Here is a 12,374-nt window from a genome sequence, read left to right on the forward strand (position 1 = left end):
GATTTTTCCTGGAGGTAATAAAAGCAGTTAAAGTTTCTTTGCAACAGTTTCTCATGGAAACTTCAAGGTTAAAGTGATTAAAGTTACTTTCATACAAAGAGTTAGTAAGATATTATTTCTGTCAAACCACTCCTCCTGAGAGGATTACTGGTTAACCTCCTCCTTCTTCCTGACCTCAAACACAGCAGCTCCACTCTAAACACATATTTCCATGTTCCCTCCCCTTCAGATCTGCAGTTGGATGATGGGTGGAACCAACATGTGGTGAAGAGGAAGAGCTGAAAGGCTCTGTTCTCTGAACAAACACATGATTTGTAGATCAGAGTTCAGACTAGCTTCATGTTTGAGGAAGTGAAACTTAACACAGTCGCTTTTACTGAGAGGTGAAATGGCGGAGAAAGGAGATCAGCTGGACCGAGAAACCTTCTCTTGTTCCATCTGTCTGGATCTACTGAAGGATCCGGTGACTATTCCCTGTGGACACAGCTACTGCATGAACTGTATTAAAAGCTTCTGGGATGGAGAGGATCAGAAGAGAATCTACAGCTGCCCTCAATGTAGGCAGACCTTCACACCGAGACCTGTCCTGGTGAAAAGCACCATGTTTGCTGCTTTAGTGGAGAAGCTGAAGAAGACTGGACTCCAAGCTGCTCCTGCTGATCACTGCTATGCTGGACCTGAAGATGTGGTCTGTGATTTCTGCTCTGGAAGAAAACTGAAAGCCATCAAGTCCTGTTTATTCTGTCTGGCCTCTTACTGTGAGAAACACCTTCAGCCTCATTATGATGTGGCTCCTTTAAAGAAACACAAGCTGGTGGAGCCCTCCAAGAACCTCCAGGAGAACATCTGCTCTCGTCATGATGAGGTGATGAAGATGTTCTGCCGTACTGATCAGAAGTGTATCTGTTATCTCTGCTCTGTGGATGAACATAAAGGCCACGACACAGTCTCAGCTGCAGCAGAAAGGACTGAGAGGCAGAGAGAGCTGGAGGTGAGTCGACAAGAAATCCAGCAGAGAATCCAGGACAGAGAGAAAGATGTGAAGCTGCTTCAACAGGAGGTGGAGGCCATCAATCACTCTGCTGATAAAACAGTGGAGGACAGTGAGAAGATCTTCACTGAGCTGATCCGTCTCATCCAGAAAAGAAGCTCTGATGTGAAGCAGCAGATCAGATCCCAGCAGGAAACTGAAGTGAGTGGAGTCAAAGAGCTTCAGGAGAAGCTGGAGCAGGAGATCACTGAGCTGAAGAGGAAAGACGCTGAGCTGAAGCAGCTCTCACACACAGAGGATCACAACCAGTTTCTACACAACTACCCCTCACTGTCAGCACTCAGTGAGTCTACACACTCATCCAGCATCAATATCTGTCCTCTGAGATACTTTGAGGATGTGACAGCAGCTGTGTCAGAGCTCAGAGATAAACTACAGGACATTCTGACAGACAGATGGACAAACATCTCACTGACAGTCACTGATGTGGATGTTTTACTGTCACAACCAAGACCAAAGAGGAGAGCTGGATTCTTAAAATATTCATGTGAAATCACACTGGATCCAAACACAGCAAATACACAGCTGTTACTGTCAGAGGGAAACAGAAAGGTGACAAGAATGGATCAACGTCAGTCTTATTCTAGTCATCCAGACAGATTCACTGAATGCTGTCAGGTTCTGAGTAGAGAGAGTCTGATTGGACGTTGTTACTGGGAGGTGGAAATGAGAGGAGAGGTTGATGTAGCAGTCGCATACAAGAATATCAGCAGAGCAGGATGGGGGAATGAAAGTGGATTTGGATATAGCAGTGACAAATCTTGGTCATTAGCTTGTTACCAAAACAGTTATTATTTTTACTACAACAGCATCAGAACCTCCATCTCAGGTCCTCGGTCCTCCAGAGTAGGAGTGTACCTGGATCACAGAGCAGGTATTCTGTCCTTCTACAGCGTCTCTGAAACCAGGACTCTCCTCCACAGAGTCCAGACCACATTCACTCAGCCGCTCTATGCTGGAGTTGGGATTTGGTCTGTTGGATCCAGTGCTGAGTTGTGTAAAGTGAAGTAAAGTTATTTTCTCTGCTTGTTGCTGAGACTTCATTGTTGTGATGTCTCTGCTCTGCTGTTCTGTTGTTTATTTGACTTTTTTTTATTTGCTGGTTTTTCCTGTTTGTTTCTTTTTGGAGGAAATCACTGCTAATGATGATTTTTATTTCCATCAACATGAAAATCTGAACTTCTCTGTTCTCTAAATATGTGTTGAATATTTGTATTGATGTATTTGTATGTTGTTGTTTCTCTTCCACTTCATGGAGCCAAACAGAGAAACCAGCAGACCTTCCTTCATCACACATTATTTTACTCTCAACACTTTGGAAATGTAAAAATCATCATTAACAACAAGATTTTATTAATATTCTCATTTCCACTGATTCTTGTGTGAACCAGAGACTGTATATAGTGTAAACTGTGTTTTCATTATTGGGCTGATCTCATTCATCTGATCAGATCAGTTTATTCTTGCAGTAATGACGTTCCTGCAAATATGAAAACATTTAAGTTTCAAACCAAAACTCTCAGTAAAAATCTCCTTGATAACCCAGAACCAGAATGTTCTGATTCTTTAGACTAAACTTGTTGGATTTTTGCTGTAAAGAATAAATTCTGCATGAATGGAGTTTGTATGAGAACTGAAGTGAGGCTGTAATACCAGCAGCTCCCTCATGGTGGCGCCACAAGGCTGCAGACAGTAAACTGGATTGTTTGTGTTTTAAACCATCTGAGGCTGGAAGAGCTGCTTTGGTTCAGGATGAGATTCTGGGATTCACCATTTTTCTCACAAACGCTTCAAACTTGTTTTTCAATGTGTTCTGAGATGTTGAAGGAAAATTATAAAAATAAATAAATGACACGAAACTGTAAATCTCAAAGTAATTGAAATTCAAACTTCTAAATATTGTGTTTGTCATTCATTAGAAGAAGAATTTATTTGGACTGAAGCTCCAAAATAAGAACCACAGATATTCTGTTTACTGTAAAAATCTGCATTTACTTTGGTTTTAACTAAAACCACAAAACACTTACAATAAAATTATTCTTGAGAGCACAAACTAAACTAAAATGTGTCGTATTTTATTATAAGATTATGTTTCTCTCTTGTTTTATAGTCTGAGACTAAATCTGATTAATATGAGTATAATGGAGTAAATTACAGCCTCTAAATACTGTAGAGTAGAAATATAAAATAACAAGATAAAAATATTAAAGTAAAAAGACATTTAAAAACTGTGTTTCAGTATATTTAGTGAGTTTCTGCTGCTGTCATTGATGCACTATTAGAAATGTGACTATTGATCAGAATATTATAAAAACTGTAAAATAAAGAGAAAGTTACTGCGGTGGGAAAGAGAACTGAAGCGTCTTTGTTCTGGTCCAGGTCTTATGAGATTACAGCATCATCACAGGTACGAGTGTTGAGCAGGTCAAAGTAAAGAGGAGTTTCCAACTTTATATTCATCTAAATGTTTCATCACATTTTAGTCTTAAAAATCTTTCCTGTATTTTTCTGTCATTGAACCAAAAGAGAAACTGAACTGACTTTGAGAGAAACGACTGAAATATTTATTGTAAATAAGAATTATTCACAATAAAAGAAGTAAATGTTTCACTACGTCTTTATTTGTAAATGAGGTTAAACTCGACATTTATAGACATTTTCCTTTATTCTGCTAGAAAATAACCTGATTAACCTCCTTCTTCTTCCTGATCTCAAACACAGCAGCTCCACTCTGTCCACATATTTCCTTCTTCCCTCCCTGTCACACCTGGTGTTTATAGATGGTCTGAGTATGAGGTTCTCAACAGGGGGTCCTAGGCCCATAGGGGGCCCAGGACCTAAAGTTTTTTGTTGTTTAGACTTTGTTTATTGTTTATATATATATTATCAATATTTTTCCCCACAAATTTAAATCCAGGTAAGGTAAGGTAAGGTAAGGTAAGGTAAGGTAAGGTAAGTAAGGTAAGGTAAGGTAAGGTAAGGAAGGTAAGGTAAGGTAAGGTAAGGAAGGTAAGTAAGGTAAGGTAAGGTAAGGTAAACTTTATTATCCCACCAGAAAAACAACACAGACACTTACTATAAAAACACATGAAAGAAAGAAAAAGACAAATAAACAAGTACAGCTAAGAAACAATGAAAACAACAAACAGTGAAAATAGTACAATAAAAGCCAGTATTATTTAATCTATAATGTAAAACCAAGAACAGGTTCATGTGTGTGCAGCAGTACATACGTACATGTAGGCTAAAGAGTCCCTCATGATGCTACATGTGTTTGGACTCTACTGTTATAAAACCTGATGGCTGCAGGTACAAAACACCTGGAAAACCTCACCGTTCTAATCTTCCTCTTTTGTTTGTAACTCTTAACCAGTTTTGGGAAAAGTGGGTGAGTTATATCACTAAGAAGCTGGTCGACTCGGCTCTTTGTACAGCTGAGAAGCAGAATCCTGTTCAAGTCCAATCATCTTACTTGCTGTGTTAATTGTACGTTGTAGTTTTTTCTGCTCTTTCACGTGCATATAACTAAAAATGCAGATAAGACCAAACAACAAAACACGCTGCAGAACCTTGTAGAATATCTGAAGGACATGACTGTCCAGTCTAAAGATGCTCAGTTTTCTAAGAAACAACATTCTTTGCTGCAGCTTCTTGGTCTTACTGAGAGCACAGGCCTGAAATGACAGCTTGTCATCAGTGTCCACTCCTAGGTTCTGTATCTCTAGGCTGACACCTGCTCTACTAGCTCACCATTTATCATAGACGGGGAAACATCTGTTCTTTTCTTGGTAAAATCTACAATAATCTCTTTTGTTGTTTTAACATTGATCTAAAGAAAGCTGTCTGCACACCACTGGATAAAACCCTGGACCTCCTTTTCAGATCCTTCCACTGATACAACGTCCACCTGTAGAAAAGCCACCAGTACCGTGTCACCAGCATACTTAAAACAGACATGTGCTGGAAGGGATGCTGGACAGTCATTTGTATATAAAGTGTAAAGGATAGGTGACAACACACACCCTTGAGGTGCTCCTGTAAAGGTGTTCCTTAAGAATGAGGTACATGTGTTAAATCTGACCTGCTGGCTACGACCAGTTAAACAATTCTGTCTCCATGAAACCAGTGTAGGATTAACTCCCAGTGCAGCAACTTTCTCACCATCAAATGAGGTTGGATTGTGTTAAATGCACTACTGAAATCCATCAATACAATCTGGACCAACTTTATTGTTCAACATGAATCCAACATGTTTTAGTGAACGGATAAATGGAGGCAGAAGATTTTATCGTTCAGTCAAAGTTTTACATTCAGTGACATACAGGGACTATCTCAAGCTGGAAACCAGTTCACTCACAGCACAAGACCAGTCTAGACCAGTTCCTTCAAGCTTCCTGCACACAAAGAGGAGGATCCTCCCCTATTACTGCTGTAACCATCCCAGGCTGCACGTTACATGCTGACTCTGTCAGGGTCCCCATGATTGGCCCATTCAGATACCAGCTGAATAAAATCCACAACTCAAGGATGCAGCACAAAGATTTTTTGGAAAGAAGATGCTGAAAAACATTGAAGATCCATGCTGTAAAATAAATAAATAAGACAAGTTAATGAAATAAAACAACATCATTTTTTTTCATCCAGGAATCTCAGATCCAGATTTTCTGCTAAAACACTGCAGCTCTGATCTACAGCAGCCAGTTACTGAAGCCAGTTTATTATAATACCAACTGTATGAACATTGTTACGAGCAAAATGGATCATTATGTAACTCACCCTCAAGCAGAAGAGAAATTTCCTCCACCTCAGAAACCACTGGTGAAAACGTACGTGGTGAGGCGGCATCTGCTGCTGATGTAGCAGCTGATAAGGGTCTGAGTTCAAATGAGGAAATTTACATTTAATTATCTGAAGTTCAGATTTACCTTCAAGGAGTCAGGTGACATTAAATAACCAATATGTGTCAAATGTATCGCGCTAAGTAGCTGCTTTAAAAAGAGGACTGATCGCGTTTGTAAAGGATGTGACTCTGCAGGTGATGTGGATGCACTGCCTGCTGCACAGGGTCTCACTTCCTGCCAAAGACTCCAGAGCTGAACTGTCAGAGGTCATGGACTCGGTTGGTGAGAAAGACTTTAGTAGCGGTAGTGTACCACATGTAGCACCATGACCTTGTGGATACTTACAAATGTGTCCACATTCACGGCTATTACAGTGAAAAGACTTCATCGCCAATCAAGTTTGCACATACAAAGAATTTGTCTTGGAGTGGTGGTGCAAGAAAAAGAGAAGCGGAACAAAAAGAACACAAAACAAAGACAGAGCATTAACATTATTAACATGAATATAAATGTATAGACAAGTACACATCTATGTAAAAAGGTCTGTCTCTTTATATATTTAAATATAAAGTGTGTAGTGCAAAGGAGAGGTAATGGAGCCAGACTGAAATGGTTATGTAAGAGAATTCACTTTACGTTTAACCCTTGTATGATGTTCGGGTCTGTGGGAGCCGTTTTCAGTTTTTATCAATAGAAAAATGAAACAATTAATTATTTTTTCAACCTGAAATTCATTGGCTTTGGCTCATTATCTGTGAAGAACATACATCAAAACACATTTTCAATGACCGCATACTGTACACCACCCAACGCTTTTATATTACATACAGGGTGTGTGGGTCCACTGGACCCAGGGATAATAAAGTGTGGAAAGTATAGGTCCTGTGTACCTTCACTCTGTCTTCTTCTTTCTGGGGCTACTGATAGTGTTTTCTGCCCCTCCTGTTCCTGCACAAAGTTGCAACCAACACCGTCTGCTCTTACTTTCCTGCACATTTTACCCTCTGTCTTGCGGGAACCAAACTTTTTTTTTCTCATACCCTATCCCACCTGCAAATTAGGGGCGTGACACTATAAATAAAGGCTTTGCCAGTGTAGTAGCTTATCACAAGTGATCAAGATGGCCAAAAGATTATCTGTTGAGAGGGCCTTGCAATTGATTTGGGAAGAGAGAGAAGCTTCTGAAGATGATGTCGAGGAAGAGGTTTCAGAATTTGAAGATCATATTTCTGAAAATTCAGAGTCTGACAGTGACTTTGAAGAAGAAGATGAGGTTCAATCAAAACCTCAATCAAAACGAAGACGACCAGCCCGTCAGCAACCAGCTCCGGGATCAGAAGCCCACCAGATAGACCAGATGGCATTGAACACAGAGTGGAACAGGGGGAAGCTCCAGAGGAGACGCCTCTTTCTCGAGGAACTGGGAAAGGCACTGGTGAGACCTCAAATCCTCAAAAGACAACTTGTTCCACGAACACCAGCTTCTGCAGCCATTGTGGGGAGAATTCAAGAGGAGAATGCTGGTGCCCCATCCACCCGACCTACAAAACCACCATCTGATGAACCTGAAGTAAGTGTGTGATGCTGTTGCAGTATGTCATGTATGCTTTGCAACATTATTCTAGGTTGTGGCCAGCAAAAACAAAAAGAAGCGCTGTGAAGTCTGTGGACCCAAGTTGGACAGGAAAACTCAATATACATGCAGCAAGTGTAACAAATACACATGCAACACACACTCTGTAAAATTCTGCCCCTCATGTTTTGTATAGGCTTGTGTAAACAGAATTCAGTGGGGCTGATGTGATGAGACTGATATGGTTACTGTATATGTTCAACTTGTGTTATGTTAACTAACCTAAATGAATTATATGTCTAATGAAGTTCAAATGAATAAAATCAGTAGTTGTGAAACATCTTGCTTCATTTGTAAATGTGTTTTGTTCCACTCACTTCACTTGATTATACCTGATTTTCATATTTATATTACATTTTATTAAAAAAACGAGTTGCACAATAATCCATAAATGTGTTCTATAAAAGGTAAAGGGCAAATATTAACCATGGTTGCTGTTCATATGGCTTGTAATTGTGATTAAGTAAACATCTGTTGAGTATTTTCACATATAATTGTTTGATTGTGTTGTTTTGAAAACCCAAAACTCTAGCGGGTCCACCAGACCCATGAACACTGGCTAAGTAACAAAAATACGAACACCACACAAGGGTTAATAAGAAAAATGAGGAAACAAACCTTCCTTCACAGTTCTACTTGTTCTGGAATCTGGAAGAACTTGATAAAACTCCTCCTTCTTCTTCTCTGTCCTCATGTTTTCTTGTTCCTTCCCTTCAGATCTACAGTTTATAGACAGTGTTAATCACGCTCAGTCACTGTGAGGTGAAATGGCAACACAAGGACTTCAGGTAGACCAAGGAAATATTTCTTGTTCCATCTGTCTGGATCTACTGAAGGATCCGGTGGCTATTCCCTGTGGACACAGCTACTGTATGAACTGTATTAAAAGCTTCTGGGATGGAGAGGATCAGAAGGGAATCTACAGCTGTCCTCAGTGTAGGCAGACCTTCACACCGAGACCTGTCCTGGTGAAAAACACCATGTTAGCTGATCTATTAGAAGACCTGAAGAAGACTGGACTCCAAGCTGCTCCTGCTGATCACTGCTATGCTGGACCTGAAGATGTGGTCTGTGATTTCTGCTCTGGAAGAAAACTGAAAGCCATCAAGTCCTGTTTATTCTGTCTGGCCTCTTACTGTGAGAAACACCTTCAGCCTCATTATGACGTGGCTCCATTAAAGAAACACAACCTGGTGGAGCCCTCCAAAAACCTCCAGGAGAACATCTGCTCTCGTCATGATGAGGTGATGAAGATGTTCTGTCGTACTGATCAGAAGTGTATCTGTTATCTCTGCTCTGTGGATGAACATAAAGGCCACGACACAGTTTCAGCTGCAGCAGAAAGGACTGAGAGGCAGAGAGAGCTGGAGGTGAGTCGACAAGAAATCCAGCAGAGAATCCAGGACAGAGAGAAAGATGTGAAGCTGCTTCAACAGGAGGTGGAGGCCATCAATCACTCTGCTGATAAAACAGTGGAGGACAGTGAGAAGATCTTCACTGAGCTGATCCGTCTCATCCAGAAAAGAAGCTCTGATGTGAAGCAGCAGATCAGATCCCAGCAGGAAACTGAAGTGAGTGGAGTCAAAGAGCTTCAGGAGAAGCTGGAGCAGGAGATCACTGAGCTGAAGAGGAAAGACGCTGAGCTGAAGCAGCTCTCACACACAGAGGATCACAACCAGTTTCTACACAACTACCCCTCACTGTCAGCACTCAGTGAGTCTACACACTCATCCAGCATCAATATCCGTCCTCTGAGATACTTTGAGGATGTGACAGCAGCTGTGTCAGAGCTCAGAGATAAACTACAGGACATTCTGACAGACAGATGGACAAACATCTCACTGACAGTCACTGATGTGGATGTTTTACTGCCACAACCAGAACCAAAGAGCAGAGCTGGATTCTTAAAATATTCATGTGAAATCACACTGGATCCAAACACAGCACACACACATCTGTTACTGTCAGAGGGAAACAAAAAGGTGACAAGAATGAATCCACATCAGTCTTATTCTAGTCATCCAGACAGATTTACTGGACGGTGGCAGGTTCTGAGTAGAGAGAGTCTGACTGGACGTTGTTACTGGGAGGTGGAAATGAGAGGAAACGTTTCTGTAGCAGTCGCATACAAGAATATCAGCAGAGCAGGATGGGGGAATGAAAGTGGATTTGGATTTAATGACAAATCTTCGTCATTAGATTGTTACCAAAACAGTTATTATTTTCGGTACAACACCATCAGAACCTCCATCTCAGGTCCTCGGTCCTCCAGAGTAGGAGTGTATCTGGATCACAGAGCAGGTATTCTGTCCTTCTACAGCGTCTCTGAAACCAGGACTCTCCTCCACAGAGTCCAGACCACATTCACTCAGCCGCTCTATGCTGGACTCTGGATTTGGTCTGTTGGATCCAGTGCTGAGTTGTGTGAAGTGAAGTAAAGTTATTTTCTCTGCTTGTTGCTGAGACTTCATTGTTGTGATGTCTCTGCTCTGCTGTTCTGTTGTTTATTTGACTTTTTTTTATTTGCTGGTTTTTCCTGTTTGTTTCTTTTTGGAGGAAATCACTGTTAATGATGATTTTTATTTCCATCAACATGAAAATCTGAACTTCTCTGTTCTCTAAATATGTGTTGAATATTTGTATTGATGTATTTGTATGTTGTTGTTTCTCGTCCACTTCATGGAGCCAAACAGAGAAACCAGCAGACCTTCCTTCATCACACATTATTTTACTCTCAACACTTTGGAAATGTAAAAATCATTTTCTACTTGAAATTACTTTTAGTTGTTCTAGAGATCAGATGTTGTTGTTTTTCTAAACCAACAAACAAACAAGGTTTCTAATGATGATGTTCAGAAAGGCTCATTTCCAGGATCAGAATAAATGAGATCATTCATCATGTTTAATGTCAGAACAAAGTCAATTTTTCCAAACAAATAAACTTTGAAAGAATGAACAAAGTATTTTCTTTTGTCTTCATTTCAGTGTTTCTGTAAATCTGATGGAGAAAATGTCAAACTAATATGAGGGAATAACTGAGGCAGTTTTTCTGGAACAGCAGAAAGTAATAAATAAAGCATTTTTTCTTCTAGAATTATTTCCTTTATTCTACATCTAACTCCCAGGACAGTTTGGGGCGTTTCCTGGATCTGGGAACATCGGGGGCTGAGCCCACACCCTCGTAAAGAAATCTCGGTGCACCAACACAGTAAAAACGGCTTTTTATTTAAGCTTTCTTGAGCATTGTGTCACCTTGTTTAAAACCAAATACTGTAATATGTGCTTCGATATGTATTTATTTTCAAGCTTAAACGTGACAATGTACACAAGATCTCTAAAATCAGTATTAAACTTTTACTTTCCAGACATCTGCTGTTTATCTCCACAACTTGCTCTTTAGTGCACATCTTCTACAACAAAAGGATGAACGTGAACTGTTTTCAGTCACTTGCAATTTTCAGAATAAAGATCATGCTGTAGTATTTACTGTACCTCTCTATCATCTCATCTGTCTTTTCCTTCTTTCCCTACAGGCTTCATCACTTGTTTTCCTTCCATCGTTTCCCTTCTTTCCTTCTTCAACTTGTTGTTTTCTATCTTTACCATTACTACTTTTCAGTAGTATAGTCTAGTTTAAACTAGTGGTATACTCTGATTTTCCTTCCCAGTCTGGAACACCCCTGTCCTGGAGCAACACACACATACAAGAGCCACCAACCTCATTAATACATAAAGTATACACCCACACAAAGGTGAGGTCATGAAAGACTGGTTTTGCATTTCAAATATAAATGTATTGTGAGTAACATAAAATGTAAAACACTCTTTAAAACTCTTTAACTACTGACCAGCCAGTGACCTGGAGGTAAACAAAAACATCAGTAAATAACTTTATAATAAGGCTGTTCTTTTTCTATCTATATGTAAACTAAAACAGCATCTAACACAAACCTCAAACACTTATGGGAAAGCTGTTTTCATCTACTACAACACACACACACACACACACACACACACAGCAGTGGGTAAACCAGCGAATCACGTAGACTTCACCACTGGATTTAATGCAAATGTGTAAAACAGAAAAAGACAAGGCTAACGGTTTAGTACAGCTAGCTTAACCTTCGAAGTATCACGTACTGTCATGATCTGCCTAATGTTCATTTCATTTTTAAGACATACAGTTTAAATTACTTGTGGTTTACCTGTTTCGTGTGTTGGCCCAGAGTCTTCCACAACTGAAGAGTCGTCTCTCTTCCTACTAAATTATACTTAACACAGAACACTGCTTACCAGTTACTTTCTGTCTGTTACCACTTCACAGAAAAGAAAACATCTGTTTTTATCAACTTTTTAAGTAAAATTATCAAGAAAAGTTTTAATCTTTAAAATCTGACTCCAGACATTTAAACGCAGCCACTATTTTATTCTCTGGATGAAATCATATTGTAAATATTTTAATCCATCACATGTAATCTGCATTTTTCATCAGTGATTTAGCTGTTATAATGAAATTAAATGACATATTGTGTGCGACCTATATGCTGTGAAATGAAGATTTATATGTTAATTATGATGTTAATATTTTCTTGAATGAAGTAAATGAAAGCAACATTTCCTCTGGTCTTTAGATGTGTGGGGACCTGTTGCTGCAGACGTTACTGAAGAGAATGAAAATCTCTGTCAGACTGAAGAGAAACTTTCTTGTTCAGACATTTCTGACTGAGAAAGGAAACCTGTTGGCTCACAGAAGTGTTTTATTTAATGTCCCTCATCAGGAAACAGAGTCCTTCTAGTTGTAGTGGAAGAGTTGGTCTGATGTGGAAAATCCATCTGATGTCTGGAGTCA

The 12,374-nt window shown here is 39.8% G+C and overlaps 2 protein-coding genes across 2 annotated transcripts; both read left to right on the forward strand.

The window, feature by feature from the left end:
• Positions 1-236: 236 nt before the first annotated feature.
• On the forward strand, positions 237-2,229 carry LOC121644013 (tripartite motif-containing protein 16-like). The gene has a single exon (XM_041991703.1). The coding sequence runs from the start codon at positions 389-391 to the stop codon at positions 2,060-2,062; it is 1,674 nt and encodes a 557-aa protein (XP_041847637.1). The 5' UTR covers positions 237-388; the 3' UTR covers positions 2,063-2,229.
• Positions 2,230-8,268: 6,039 nt separating this feature from the next.
• Positions 8,269-10,485, forward strand: LOC121644014 (tripartite motif-containing protein 16-like). The gene has a single exon (XM_041991704.1). It carries the CDS (start codon positions 8,293-8,295, stop codon positions 9,961-9,963), a length of 1,671 nt encoding a protein of 556 aa, XP_041847638.1. The 5' UTR covers positions 8,269-8,292; the 3' UTR covers positions 9,964-10,485.
• Positions 10,486-12,374: the final 1,889 nt, after the last annotated feature.

This window comes from Melanotaenia boesemani, chromosome 8 (genome assembly GCF_017639745.1).
Source record: "Melanotaenia boesemani isolate fMelBoe1 chromosome 8, fMelBoe1.pri, whole genome shotgun sequence".
In the NCBI taxonomy this organism is placed as follows: domain Eukaryota; kingdom Metazoa; phylum Chordata; class Actinopteri; order Atheriniformes; family Melanotaeniidae; genus Melanotaenia; species Melanotaenia boesemani.